The sequence below is a fragment of the Frieseomelitta varia genome, unplaced genomic scaffold (assembly GCF_011392965.1).
Source record: "Frieseomelitta varia isolate USP_RPSP 00005682 unplaced genomic scaffold, Fvar_1.2 scaffold_356, whole genome shotgun sequence".
Lineage (NCBI taxonomy): Eukaryota > Metazoa > Arthropoda > Insecta > Hymenoptera > Apidae > Frieseomelitta > Frieseomelitta varia.
The window spans coordinates 102,784-118,879 of record NW_025110097.1 but is presented as its reverse complement, the minus strand read 5'-3'; the positions used below and the strand labels follow the sequence as shown (position 1 = coordinate 118,879).

General features: G+C 26.9%; 1 protein-coding gene across 13 annotated transcripts in view; it reads right to left on the bottom strand.

The window, feature by feature from the left end:
• The window catches only part of LOC122530821 (serine/threonine-protein kinase mig-15), a 123,281-nt gene that overhangs the window by 22,318 nt on the left and 84,867 nt on the right, over positions 1–16,096 (bottom strand). For 6 of the 13 annotated variants that reach the window (XM_043658140.1, XM_043658147.1, XM_043658145.1 and 3 more), the window contains 3 exons: positions 11,353–11,532; positions 11,068–11,171; positions 449–540 (listed from right to left, as the gene is read on the bottom strand). In XM_043658140.1, coding sequence (XP_043514075.1) covers positions 449–540; positions 11,068–11,171; positions 11,353–11,532 — 376 coding nt within the window. The remainder of the gene's footprint in view (positions 1–448; positions 541–11,067; positions 11,172–11,352; positions 11,533–16,096) is intronic. The other 7 variants (XM_043658149.1, XM_043658148.1, XM_043658143.1 and 4 more) reach the window with 4 other exon arrangements.

The following is a 16,096-nucleotide window of genomic DNA, read 5'->3' as shown; positions in this document are numbered from 1 at the left end:
ATTACCCATGATATCATTATCATATTAAAAAAATAAAAAATAATTAAATAATTATAATACTAATAAGTATCGAATAATTAAACGTATATTTTCTTATATTACTTTTATATTACTTTAAATTTGATAAAATATAAAACATTTTCATCAAATATACGTATATAAAAACGTTAATCACAACACATTTTATTATTTAACGATACTAATCGAACTGCACGCAATCGTAGCTAGATAACGAAGATATTAATATTTTATATTTTAAAAACAAATTTTCCCATTAAAAAGTAATAAAAGGCTGTTCTTTTATCATATTATATTTTTAATTGAACATATACAGATTATAAAATGATTTGAAGTGCAAAAACATCAAATACGTATAATTGATTTTCATATTTGTGAATAATATGCACTTTCATGAAAAAGATAAAAAATTTCTTGTTCGATGTCCTACCTTTCGGCTTACCTTCGAGGTGAGAGTTTTGAGCATTGTGCGACGACGTCGACGATGGGTCCGCGGATGGTCTGAAAGGAGAAAATTCGGGTCTGCAGCAACACGCATAGAAATGAAGAGAATCGTGATGGCGCACGAACGATGTAGAATGCGTTGGATATATTTGCATGGCGAGGCGGCGAAGACGACGATTCGAAGCAACGTGTTGAAGCGGAATGACAAATGAAATCAAACAAAAGACCATTAGTAGGATTAATTTAATTTTTACTTACACGTAAAACTTTTACTTTTACATAGAACAATATAAAAATTAACCCTTAAATTACTTTTTATTTGCTATTTATTATTAATTATCATATGTTTTTCCTCTTTGCGCTCACGAATTATTTTCACATTTCTTCGCAAGAACTCGATAACCATAGAGACAATTTATTAGATTTAATTTAATATTATTTCTTCGAATTTATTTATGAATATTTATAATTCTATATCTTTTTAAAAAATTTAATATATTATAATCAGAATCTCTGGAAGTAGATGTATATTATCCTCAAATGATTGTATTCAATTAAAGGATACAATAATATTTATGTCAATATAATTAACAGACCGAGTTATTGCAACGAATGCAACATATTAATAGAGTTGGCAATCTAAGCGCAGACTTAAAATACTTTCAAATAATGCAGGTTTTTTTTTTAGTGCAATTATCTTCCTTTCCTGTAAGAAAAAACTAAGGCTTATTATATGTTTCTTATTATTGGTGTGTAACATAGAGTCCCCAACAATACAAAAATTTTGAAGTTATTATTTGTTTATTTTGTTGTTTCGTAACTTGATATAATATAATATTCAATATTAATTCAATAATAATGAATATAATTCATTGTTCAATACACAGGGTAAGTGTTTAGTAACGAAAAGATTGTTATATACACTGCCGCTCATAAGTACATATGTGGACACCTCCTTAACTCTTAATCCTCATCTATTTAAAAAAAATTATGAAATCTTTAATAAACTTCAGTAAATTTCATGTATAGTATTAGGAAACGCATGTATAGTATTAGGAAACGCATGTATAGTATTAGGAAACGCATGTAAACAATAATTTGTCAAATATTTCACCAACAATAATAAAAAATAATTATATCTTCTTCTCACCAGTATATTCGCCGTGTGCCTAATCGCATTTGCGTGTTGTGGCATTCTGTTAGTTTTTTCACTACTTCACTGTCAATTACATTCTACTCCAATTGTAAAACTTTCCATATTAATTTTTTTGACTTTGGACATCGTTTTCAGACTTGTCTATCCTTGTGATCCTATTAGTTACTCTATGGGGTACTCAATAAGTGGGGTGTCCATTCCATTATTTTCACATTAGAATATTCTTCTAATTGCCACAAACAATTTCGACATATTTTTCGGTGTATTTGGAGTCACTGTCGTGCAGAAGTGTGAAATTATTCTGTGCCCTGAAGGAATTTCGTTCTCTCGTAAAATGTTTAAATAAGCCTCTTTTTTAAAAAATACTGCTTATTTTTAATAAATATTCCATCATATTGTTACCGAAACAATCTCATACCATGACTGAATGGCATCCATGTTTAAAAGTAGGTACCACACAATTGTTATTTAATTTTCCGTTCACTTTGCGGCGAACTAAAATCCGGCGTTTGATACACTTTGAAACACACTCACCAATCTTCCAGGTTTTATTAAAAGTCTAAAACGAAAGAAAAAGGCTTCAGTGGACTAAGTGCCATAAAACTTGGTCATTAGAAGGTTGAGAAAATGTGTTATAGACGGATAAAATCTGTATTCAACGTGTTTGGTATCAAACGCCGAATTTTAGTTCGCCGCAAAGTGAACGAAAAATTAAATAACAATTGTGTGGTACCTACTTTTAAACATGCCATTCAGTCATGGTATGGGGTTGTTTCGGCAACAATATGACGGGATATTTATAAAAAAATAAGCGGTATTTTTAAAAAAGAGGCTTATTTAAACATTTTATGAGAAAACGAAATTCCTTCAGAGCACAGAATAATTTCACATTTCAATACACGACAATGACCCAAAATACACCGAAAAATATGTCGAAATTGTTTGTGGCAATTAGAAGAATATTCTAATGTGAAAATAATGGAATGAACACTCCATTTATCCGATTTGAACTCCATAGAGTTCTACTATGAGATCACAAGGATAGACAAGTCCGAAAACGATGTCCAAAGTCAAAAAAATATTTATGGGAAATTTTACAATCGGAGTGGAACCTAATTGACAGTGAAGTAATGAAAAAACTAACAATCAGAATGTCATAACACGCAAATGCGATTATAAAGGCACACGGCAAATATACTCATGAGAAGAAGATATAATTATTTTTTACTATTGTTGGTGAAATATTTGACAAATTATTGTTTAAATGCGTTTCCTAATACTGTACAAACTATACATGAAATTTACTTAAGTTTATTAAAGATTTCATAATTCTTTTTAAATAGATGTAAGAGTTAAGGAGGTGTCCACATACTTATGAGCGACAGTGTACATGTCATATATTTGTATCAATAATAAATGTCCCCTTTAGCTTTTACAGAAATTTTGCAAATTTGTATATTATCCACAGAATCCTTTTTCATGGAAATAACAGAAATCTTTCATACAATAAAAAGTACTAAAGATATTTTAAACTACTTTTTAGTATTTACTCCGTATGTTACATGAATGACTTACATTAAAATGATTCATTTAAAACAAGGTTAACAATTTGACAGCAGTAATTATTAACGAATCGTTAACTCAATCATTTGTGATATCTAAAGAATGAAACATCAAAACAAAAATGAAATATATAACATTTGTTATATATATAAGTTCAATGAATTCTTTATCCATAATGAAGAAATATTTTTCAAAAAATAATTATTCTATTCTTGGTAGGTAATACATACTCCGAATTGGGCAAATTTTATTTAAATAAATAACAATAACAATTTAGAATGATGAATCATTTATACAAATTTATTATTTTTATTTAAAACATAAAATAAAATTTTATTTTGTGTCCAAATCAAATAGATCATTTGCAAATATGTAATCTTTTATTTGAGTTGATACAGTGGAATAAAAAATTATTTGTAGAAATAGAAAGAAATACAAAATAAAATAATTTCATTTGATAACCAAATAATGAAATAACTTAGAGAAGATATTTGCTTGTTCAAATAAACTAACACAGAATTATTTCAAGATAATAGTGAAATAAGACGATGTAATAATCATTTTTCAAATATTTTGTTTGAATTATGCCCAAATCTGATAACAAAACATACGAAAATAATCAAAGTGTAAATACACGTGGTTGATTTTCGTATTCATTTGAAGTTAGTGAATATATTATTTATTAACCATTTGTGCTCATAAGAGATACATGATTGCATTTAAACTTGACTATTTTTCACATTGCTAGAATTTCGAGAATGTAAAGGTGACATTCATATATCAATATATACACATAGAAAATTCTTTTGTAAAAGTATGAAAAATACTAGGAAGAATCAAAAATTATCCGCACTTTGCCTGTAACTTTCCTTAGACTATTTGCAATGCCTTCTGCTTTCACATATTGTAAGGTCGTACTATAGCCATAATGGTGCGTTTTATCTCGATTCCTTCAATTTTGTTCCTTGTGTTGAAGAGTTAACATGACTTCTGTGGTCATAACCGATTTCTGTAATCTAAAGGTGTAGCAGGGGTTGAAATTCACAGGAGACTTTTAACACAATACGGCGATAGCATACTACAACCTCGCAGAAATGTCTACGAATGGACAGAATTTTTTCATTAGTAGTGGAGATTGACGGACGTTCTGCTCCTTCATCATGCGTCACACTTGTTCGGCCATTTTTAAACTTTTCTATCCACTCGTGGACTCCTGCTAGGTAGTGTACTGTCGCCGTCTTATCTTAAAAGCCTCCTATGAATTTCAGCCCCTGCTATACCTTCAGGCTACAGAAATAGAATCACTATCCTCTGTTCTTCGTTGATGCATACTGACAATGGAGAAGTTGTGTTAACTCTTTAACACAAAGGAACAAAATTGAAGTAATAGATTCACACCATTATGGCTATAGTACGACCTTATTAATATGCGAAAGCAGGTGTTGCGAATAGTATAAAGAAAGTTACAAGAAAAATGCGGATAATTTTTGACTTACTCTAGTATAAAAAATATGAAGATCATCTTTGTTTCTATTTCTATTAAATATTTTTACAAACATTTACTTTTAGTTTTTCACAAACATCAGTTGCTGAAAAAATTGCTGAGAAAATTAAATGCCATGAAAATGTAATAAATCTGACAAAGTCAATGTCATATTTTGTTTCTCGATCGTTAATCAGAAACTAAAATTATAAGTTAGTAACTTGATAAACTATAAGTTAGTACTTGATAATTTACTTTTACTTGATATACAAAAAAAAAACTGCACAAATTTTATTTCCAACAGTGAATCTCAGTAAATCTCTTTACAATGAAATCTCAATTATCCAGACCAATTCCAAAATAATCTGACAATCGAACGATTCACATTACGAATACATTACACATAGAAAATTATAATTTCTTATATATGTATTACATACGTATTTTTTAATCATCTTTCCCCAATCTTTTTGAGCCACTAAATTATATATATTTTGTTTAAAGTTAATACGCTCTTTGGGATATCCATAATATACATATATTCACTGGGGTATCTAATATATATTCAGATAATTGATGTTCGGATAATGGAGAATAGTTATAAAATGGATTTTTTTTGTAATGTTTTCACTGTCAAGAAAACTGGAACTTTTCGAATATTCACTATACAATCCATAATTTATCATTAATATGAAAGATCGGAAGCTTCCAAAAACTTTATGTAATTGAAGCAATTTTTTGAATACTAAAATATATATCTACAAAATCATCAGTAATTTGATAATAACACAAAAAAAGTGCTGAAGTTTGCTCATAAGTCATGGCGTTAATACCATACCGGTACATTTTATGTGTTTTTATTGCATAAATTTCAAATTACAGCATGATACGCCTTTATTAAATTGTAATTATTATTACAATAATTACAACTCGATGAAACTTAACGAATTAATATACAGAGATGCGTGGAAGTGACTCGTAAAACAGTTGATCTTATCTGTTATCAATCCTAAATAACAAATATTGTCAGGAGCGATATATTACAACATAAAATTTTGATTTTTGCTAAAGAGAAAAAATTAAATCACTTTCTTTTATATTTTTTTGTTTGAATAATGCTACCATAATGATGTCAAAATTTAATAATTCAAAGGCCAAACATTTCCAAAGAATTCATTCCACTCTAGTAAGTACTACTTCATTTGTTGTCGGGATCAATTACGGAACCTAATTTTTTCTACAGTTCTTTAATTTTGCATAAAATTCGTGTCAAAGCATCTAACACAACTATGATACGACAACTTGCAATTTTTAAGAAAAGCGTTGATTATTAATTAAATACTTTGGTTCAAAAATTGAACAAGCAAGAACTATAATATACAGCAATGAACTAATTTTATTTCAAATATCTGCTACTATTTTATTGCCTTAATTCAAGAACATCCCGTAGCAATGAGCAAACTGAAAATCAGCAATTTAAATTACTTGAAGTATATATTTCCCGAATCAATGGTATTATAAAAAGATATTTGGAAAATTAGATATCTCTTATCTGTAATAAAGTTTTGATAATAAACTTGATATATCTCTAATTATTTACATTTTAATTTTCTAATAAAAATTTAGTTCTGCAAATTTTTCATTGATTTCCAACATTTTGGTAAAATAAAACCAAAAACAAAACCGAACAAAACCGAATATTGAATATAATTTGTTAAAGATATTTTTCAAAAATATAAGAAACTATTCTTCGTCACATTAATTTTGTTAAATCAAATGTGTGACTGCTTAAACAAACTATATATGTATAATTCAATTTTTTCGATTCCTACAAGTTGTAACATTTAGATGTTTAAATCGATTTTAACATCAAAGTCTAATTGGTTTAGCCACAGTTGGAGTCATATGCATTCCACATGCGCACAAAGTTAATTTTTATCGTCATTAACAATTAATTTTATTTATTAACATAAATTTTAAGTTTAATCCTTTTAGTACTCAAGAGCCAACATATTTTAATATTTTAAACATTTTTTTACATATTTGAATATTTCGGCTTTTCTTTTGGCACCTTATTTTTAAAATGTTTCTAAAACTATGTACATACTAAAAAGTAGTATGTTTGTTTTACCAAGATTTTTACACGTCCCTTCCTACGACAATACTTTGTTCTAGACGATATGTATAAAAAAATTGTAAGGTACGAAGAGAGTTAAGGGGTATTCTAGAGCAGGGATAAGTAGCCCGCGAGCCTTTGCCCCTACTTTCTTGATCGCTAGTGCTATTCTCTCCACTGCATCGATCTCTTCACTACATTGAAATTTCCTCGCCGTGCATAAGTCCCACTCTCTTATTGTTGATTTCCCTATTAAGCAAGTGGAGAGATCGATGCAGTGGAGGGAATAGCGCTAGCGATCAAGAAAGGGCTCGCAGGCCACTAGTTACACATCTCTGTTCTAGAGTAACAAGCCCAAAAAATTGATCTTTTGTTTTTTGCATATCAAAAGTACATTTCAGAAACATGATGGATTAATGGCAAATAAAATTATCTCTGTGTGAAATGTAAATAAAACTTTAAAAACTTTGAACGCGTTTTTTCGAAACAACGTTTCTCGAAATAGTTATCACGATCTTAAAAACTGCTGTGTTGCTTGAACTCAGAGTCTGCATGCGTCTTCAGAACATATGTATGTCATAATCGTGCCAAAATGTATCTTCTTCTAATTTTTCAATTTTTTAAAAAATCAGAAAAATCGAATTCTTATCTTATTAAATTTTCAATATCTTACTTTCTTTTTGATACCTGCTTTAATCATATTTATGTTAATTAAGAATCAATTAAATTTTTTTGTTCCTAATAAGCAGAACGACTTTAATCGTGACAACCATCAACGTATCTATTTTACATACCAAAAATTAATTTTCAAATTGCAAACAATTGCAATTAATTCAGGAATTAATTTGCAAACAAAATAATTTTTGATCATTCATCAAAGACAAGTAAATATGTAGAGACAGTAAGTATGTAAGAACAATGTTAATATCATTTAATTAAATTTTTGTAAAAGAAATACATTTGTAAAGAAGTATAAAAAGGCACTCATTATACTAGAATACTCACTTAAAAAATATTTTCGCATCATACTAATTATAAATTATTAGTGTTCTCCTCTATAAGAAGACAATCTTTTTTTAAATTAAACTATAGAGGAAAATTGATTCGAAATTGATATCATAAAGCTTCCAAAAAAGTTCTAAATAGATTTTAATTGTTACAATTAGTGATGATCATTAATTTTAAACAATATCTATTATATATTGGGGTTCACGATTCTATGGTGGTACGTAATACTTTTATCAAAAGTATTATGTTAGTTTTCTTTGTTTTACCTAATTGCCTATGATAGTAGAATTCAAAAATCAATCCTTTTGTCTCCCATTTCCTAACTTATTTTTTCGTTGTAAAACTTTTTTCTATAAATTTTTTCTATAATATTTTTTCTGTAATATTTTTTCGTTATAAATTTTTTCTATAAAAGCACCATTACAGGAAACATAGAACTGTTACTAATTACCAAAATATTAATCCACTGATAAAAATAAAAGGCTAATAGCTATATTATAGCAAGATTTCATAATATTCGATCAGATAAATTTTATAATCAATTTGCACTACAATAGCCAAAAACTAAGTCAAAAATATTAATGGTAATTATTTTATTGTTAAATTAGTAAAAATAAAAACAACAAAATACAATTTTAGAAATAATTTCTTTAATTTAAGTAAGATAAATCTTCATACTTTTCAAATATCCTTATTTCAAACTATTAGTTGTTTTATAAATATTATAACCTTAAAGACAATTTTTTTATTACACTTAGATTTCAAATTCAAATCACTTTCATAAGTTTAAATTAAATTTTTACGTGTTTCAAATACATAATTAACTAAATGTAATAAATTTTTATTAGGGAGCATCATTAGTATGTAAGTAATTTATTAGGTACCGGAAAAATTCGTGCAAATGAAATGAAATTGGATTTTAGTGAGTAATTCACAAGTTTTATACATGGAGTTAGTATATTAAAGTGGAAAGTTACATTCATGATACAATTTTTCGATGTTTATATAAAGTTAAAGATAGATGACGAAAAGATAAAAATAATACAGTTTTACTCTATGAATAAAAATTTAAAAATTCTCCAGCAAAGAGAAGCAATGGCTCAAGCGAGCCAAAGAAAATAATGAATCACTAAAAGACGAAACACGTTCAAAACAACGTCTATCTGTTATTGAATATTATGAGCTGCAAGAATATTTATATTCAAACCAAAAGATACTTGATTTTAACAAAATATTGAAGAAATGGCACCGCTCAAAAATGCCAAGATTTAACAAAGGAGAATAACAACTGTAGAGTAACAATTTACAATAACTCACTCTCACGATTTGAAATCGATTCGACTCAGGAACTCTAAAATCTATAATATTCAGATATTATATATCCGAATATTACGTCGCGAATCGGGTGATTTTTCAATCGGATTTTACACTTATTTTTTCTTCAATCTTTAGTGGATTCAATTGAATTTACAATATTGCTACCATTGTCAATGATAAAAAAAAGCAGGCATAATAAGAGTATTCAGTCCGCATTTACTCAACGACATAATTAATGCAGCTTGTATGCGATTCTATTGAATGAATACTTCAATAATGATTTTCGATTGATCGTAAAGTGTAAATTATATTACTTTTTCGGGAAAGTATGTTTTCTAAAAATAAATTAGCGTTTCTTTATTTATGCGGAATAGGAAAAACTATCGGTTTTGTTAAGTTACACAGCTATAAGGTATCACAAAAATTCTACATCGTCAGTAAACATGAGCAGTCTTGAGTGGTTTCCGACGAAGAGTTCGGAAATAAATAGAAAATAAAACTCACAGGAAACTCGCGTATACAATGTATATTAAATTAACTTAAAAGAAAAAGATGCATGGATAACTGCGACGACAATGTCAAGTGTTCTTGGCAACTCTCGGCTTTCGACCGACTAAAAAGGAAACCCAAATAAAAGAAGGCTTATTGTCAGATACTGGCAACGTTGTAATAGCCACGCGAACAAAATTAATACCCGAAAAGTTTAACAATTATGTTTTCTTCACAGTAATTTAAAATAAAATAGTTTTCATATAATATTTTCATATAATATTATTAACTGTTTTCTTTGCTTGTGGATTTTTAAAATTTAATTTCACTTATATAGAATACAAAAATATTTATAAATTTGAAAGAATAAATATAAAATCTGATTGAAAAATTATCACTCTGACCAATGATGTAATATTCGGGTATCCGAATATTATAGATTTTTGGGGTACCCGAGTATCACAAACTTTCGACCCGAACCCGAAATGTCGAGTGTACCCGCACACCCCTAATACATATTTCCATCAACTCGAACGTGTAGAATTCATCCATGATAGCCACGGATAAACTTTTCTTTCCACCTTGTGGAAATGCACTACACGACAATACATAGCCTCGCATTGCTTCTACAACTTGTCAAAAAATAAAAGATATTTGATGGGAAGTTTTGCTTCATTTTCCTTACAATCCTGATCTATCACCATATAAATAGTTATCACTTTTTTATCAATATCAAATTTTTAAAAATAATTAATTCTTCGCTAGTAAAACTTTATAAAAAAAGAAATTTGTAGAATGCTGAAAGGCGATAGAAATAAACGGTGATTACTTCAAATAAAAATCAAACAAAATTAATTCAAAAGGTTCTGTTTGAATTTTAATCTATAATAGAAATCCGCACGAACTTTTTCCGGTACTGTTAATCAGTTAATAAACAAATTTCTCCAAAAAAATACAATTTAACACGATTGTCTCTTGAGAGCAAAATACATCATTTCTGTCATGTTTATGCTGATAAATAAAATTTAGTCACTGTAGACAATAAATTAATTGATTTAATTTAATCTTCCAATGCTACTGTTTAAAATAAGTCTTCATTTATAATGAAGATACTTTTCTGCAGGTTCACCAAATCGCATTACACAAAAAGAAAAAAATATATTCATAACTTTCAAAATAATGTTTGAGAAATTTCGAATGTAAGATTTTGATTAAGCATGTTTTCGTATTTTTATAAAACAGTGAAAATGATTTACTTTCTAATTTCTAAAAAGTTATGCTGTACCATAATCAAGTAAATAACAGAATCAGAAAAATTTGTATTTTGCTATAAAGATTAAATACCATCCATTATTGAAGTTAATTGTTAAATTTAAATTTTTGTTTTGCTACTTTTTGATTATCAAGTGTCTGTTATCACTAAGCATACAGATATTCACGAATTGATTTTAGTAAATTAATTTCTTTACTTACAAAGGTTTCGGTGGGTCACTAGCAAGCAGTGTACCGTCGTTCCTTGCATTATTTCCTCCTGCATCTTCAAGATCGTCATCACTGTCGCTTTCAACAGACAAAGCCTATAAAAACAAAAAAAAAAAAAAAATGTTCCCAACCTTGAATAACAAGATAAAAGTATAGATTGCATGATATATACTATTCAATACGAAACTGAAATACTATCCAATACGAGACTGAAATATTTGGAGAAAATTATAACGCTCTAATGCTACTACGCGTATATATAATTATAGTACTAACTTGATCAAGTATACTGGAAGACTGTGGCATTTGCTTATTGTTTTGATCGTTGCTGCTTGCAGGTTGACCGGAATTGGATGTTGATGATGCAGCCTTATGCTGCCTGTTCGGCCTTGGCGGGGCCTCTGGGCCCTGTGACACACCAAGCTCGTTGAGTTGAGCGGCCAGCATGTCCAAGTCCTACCATCCACACACACACACGCACAACCCCGTTAGTCACTGATCCAAAACACCTCCAAAAATTGTTTAAAAGCCGCCACCAACTAGCCAGGCGAAGCAAATAACAATGATAACAAAAGATGCAAGCTATTCTCATCCTCTTTAATTTATTATCCTATTATTTTATTATTTACTATAATGTATTTATTATTATTCGTTATAACATATTTTCCTTTATTATCAAAGTTCTGTTATACATAAAAATCGATACAAATGTATTTATTCAAGTTTTCTAGCAATTCATAGAATATAATTAAACGGATAATTCTCAACAACTGTAAAATTATCTTATCTAGTACAGTGAAATTTGTAATTTTTACGTGAACAAAGATATTATGCGATAATTGTTAAAAAAAATTGTTAAACGACATTATTTGAGACAGATATTTTTTTCGTTAATGGAGTAAAAACAGATTTCGAGATCAAAATAATTTTTTTAACAGAATTATATTTTTCTTATATTTTTCTTGTTCATAATATGATAACCTTTCTTGTGATAAATATAACTTAGTGTAATATAATGTCATAAATTATCGATTGTATAGGAAAGAATCAAGTAATATCGCCTCTTTCGGATTGTTGACTGCAATTTGTTTCATTCTCATTCGCCCCTTCTATCAAATTGATACATTTTTTTATAAAAAGTATAAGATCACGATAAGTATAAGATATTAAATTAAACATCTCTACTTATGAGTTTATATGCAATTGAATAGAAGTTCAGTCTATTTACTGTTAATAAAAGAATCTATAAATTTAACTATTTATCTTTTCTTGTAGATAAGAACCTAATTTTTTACTATTATGTCAATTTGACAACAAAACACAAATTAAGTTAGAGAAATGAAAGACTGATAAATGTCAGTGTAAGATCATCTTATCTTGAAGTAACTCCTGACTATTTTGTGATATCATTATCGTCTCAATAAACGTCATCACAGTATGAAAAAAATCTAAAATTCCATTTTTTTAAAAATTAGCTTAATTTTGAAATCTGTGTATTTATTTAATAATGATCTCCTTCATAAATTTTGTAAAAACATTTTTTTGATAACACGTCTAAAAAATATTCCACTGTTCTCAAATAAATGTAGCACCCTGTACATAAACTGTTCCATAATTCTTATAAAAAAATGTATATTTCTAATATCGCTATCATTAGCTTATTTTTAATACATATAAACATAAAAAATGAAATGACGATATTGTTTTTATTTTTGAAAGACAACTTTTTGATCGGTATTAAAAAAATGTAGTTAATTCTTTAGCTGTAAAGATTTAGATAAAAGATTTTAATTCAATAAGTTTTGATTTTTCTTTTCATATGTCCTAAAAATATATAATTTCTCTAAAATATATATTTTCTTTTCATAAAATCCTAAAAATATATAAGATATAATTACCACTATTACGAGTAATAGTTTATAATAATTTAAATATTTAATTTCTAAGATTCAAATAAATAATTTTAGGTGAATTTTAAAGCTGCATTTTCGCCCAAGCAACATTAAGAAGTTTTTTGTTGATGTACCATATCTCTTTAAAAAATCACGCTTTGTTGTCAAATGTTCCTCTTTGGTTTCTTTGTGTTTGTATTGCCTATTGTATTGTGTTTCTTTTTCAGCAACAAATATCATCCCTTGTTGCTTATTTCTATTTAAATCGATAAGATCAAAAAAATTTATGAAATACACGACAACAAAAACACCACACTGGTTTCTCCACTACACCATATGAATGGCGCAAAATACAGAACACAAGAACAATTAGTTGCTGGCAATAAATGGTCTTCAAATAGAAACAAAATAGAAATATTCTTTAGATAGAATATTGCTTTAGTGCGGACAAAATATTTTTATAAATTGATGTTTGGTGAAAATGTTTTAAAACATAGCATGACAACAAAAGATAACAAAACATTGTTGTTCCAATGAGAAAATATTAAGATTTCTAAATGTACATACTTTATACTTTTATTAAAATTATCAATGATTTTCGTGACTCATGAACAAAGAATAAATAAAAATAAATTTTTAAATAATAAATAATAAATTTTTAATTAAATAATAGATAATAATAAATTTTTAATTAAATAATAATAGATAATAATAAATTTTTAAGACAATAAAAGAAAATTAGAACAATACATTCTATTTTGTAAAAAATTATAACAGCATTATGTTCAAAAATGTTATGTAATATTAAAACTTCTCAGATTTGTTTTAGAAAAATATGCCGTAAAATTATGATATTTTTTATCTTGAAATTAAATATATATATTCTATTCAACAATATCCCAAAGTATATATAAAAAAACCTCCTTATTTAGACAAGTATACTTTTTTATAAAAACATACATAATAATAGAAAAAATTTTCTTTAAAATAATTTTTGAAAATTTTGAAATGACCAATATTTTTTTGTAAATACTAAACGCAACATAAAAAATACGCCTTTTTCATATTATATGTTGTATTTCTCTCGCCCTTATTTTATTTTTTATAGTTAAATAACAAATTTGACTATACGAAATATGAAAAATTACTAGATCGTAGATTAGTATTTAAAAGAATGCTCATAACTGCGAGTAATAATAATTGATTAATATAATTGAAAATGAAAATAGATATTAGAGATAGGTATCAGATCATAAGAATTAATGAATTATCTCTTCTTTGGTGTTCTTAGTTTGATATAATTTGATATTCTTCTCAAACTATAAAACGTTTATGATATTATACCATATAAAAATAATTTATATAGCCTTTATTTTTAGTAACAAATAATGTTTGTTGTAAACACAATGACGTGGATGTTAAGAAAATGCAATAGACAGAAAATAATGTGTAACGTTTGAAGAAAATGCAATTTGAATTATTAAAATTATAGTACTTTGTTGATTGAACACGAATAGGAAACAACTAGAGTAAAAATATAAAAAAAAAAGAATTTTAGACTTACTAGAACTTAGATCAAGAATTGCACATGATTGATTATTTTAATTTAGTGCTACTTTTTCATTAAGTTTAATTTTCAATAATTATTAAATAAAAGTAGATAATACCTATTTATGAAATTCTCTTTACGATTGAAGTTTCATTTATACAATATATAGCACTGACTTTATTTATTAAAAGTCTAAAATAAAAGAAATATATAAAATATAAAGCATGAATTGTTAACGTGTGGGAAAATTATGCATATGAATTATATGATTTATATCATTTATATTTTAAACATTCAAAGTCAAAAGATCATTTATATCTTTAACATATTATGTCTTAAACAAGAAATATGTATACGAAGTATGTAAAAGTATCTCTCTTTCATGTTTCACCGTACTTTTTAGAAGATATAATATGATAATTAAAAACCAGAAATAAAAAAATGTGATTAGGATATGACAAATATTACAATTTGTGTTGATTAATGTTGCATCAATTATTTGTGTTTCAATCGTGTAAGTGAACAGCCATTTGTTAAGAAATTTTCTTAAAATTATCGTAGAAATAAAACGAAATAATCTTAGATTCGTAGTACTATTATTAAAAAATTCTTTCGATAATACATATTTTATAAGGTAAGTACAAGATTTTTTAATTGATAATTTAAACATTTTGAAACATATTTTATGCTTATTTAAAGAGGAGTCGTGGAAAACCACTAACTAATCTAGAAAAAGAACAGAGTCTTTCTCTTAAAAAAATAAGCCTTTCAAACTAAAAAATTGCAAAAAAAAAATCAAAAGATCATTAACATTAAACCTACCACGATCATTTTTAAACTTTCATTCAAAATTTCATACATACAATGTTATTACATTATAATTTAATTTCACTTTTTTGTAATATACATAAAATGAATTTTTCAAAATTCGTTCTCCCTTTTTTTTACAAAATATATATAGCATGTCTTGTCATTTGATCGGTTGAAAGATTTAAGTTCTTTTGTAACGTTATTTTCTCAGAAAATCCAAATCTAAATATATACAATAGCTACAAATGTAAGGCAATTTCTAAATGCGGCATATCTTCGACTAAAAACGAAATCAGTCTTTGATACATAATCTGAAGAAAAATGATAAATAATGAATACGTGGTAAGACTTTTTTGTACCTATAAATGCAGATCTTGAAATTAAAAGAAAGAGTATAACTTTCTAACTCTAAAATAGAGGATCTAACAAAACTTATAAAGAGTTTACTATATTTTGAAATAAGTATCTATTATTATTTTGAAAATTTCAAGTGCCATTTTTAAAGAAAGTGAACGTACGAACTAACAATAATTATATTTCACCTTCGTTACATTACTTTGTTCCTAATATTTAACTTTGTTCCAAAAATGTCGAGACATACAAGAAATATCAAGTTATTAGAAAAAATAAATAATATAAATAATAATAAAATATTTTTCAATACGACGAAGAGTGTTCAAAATTGATAAACAGGAATTTTCTGAAACTGAGGATGACAAAATATAAAATGATTATGATCTATTTGACATTAACATGATCAAAGTGTAAT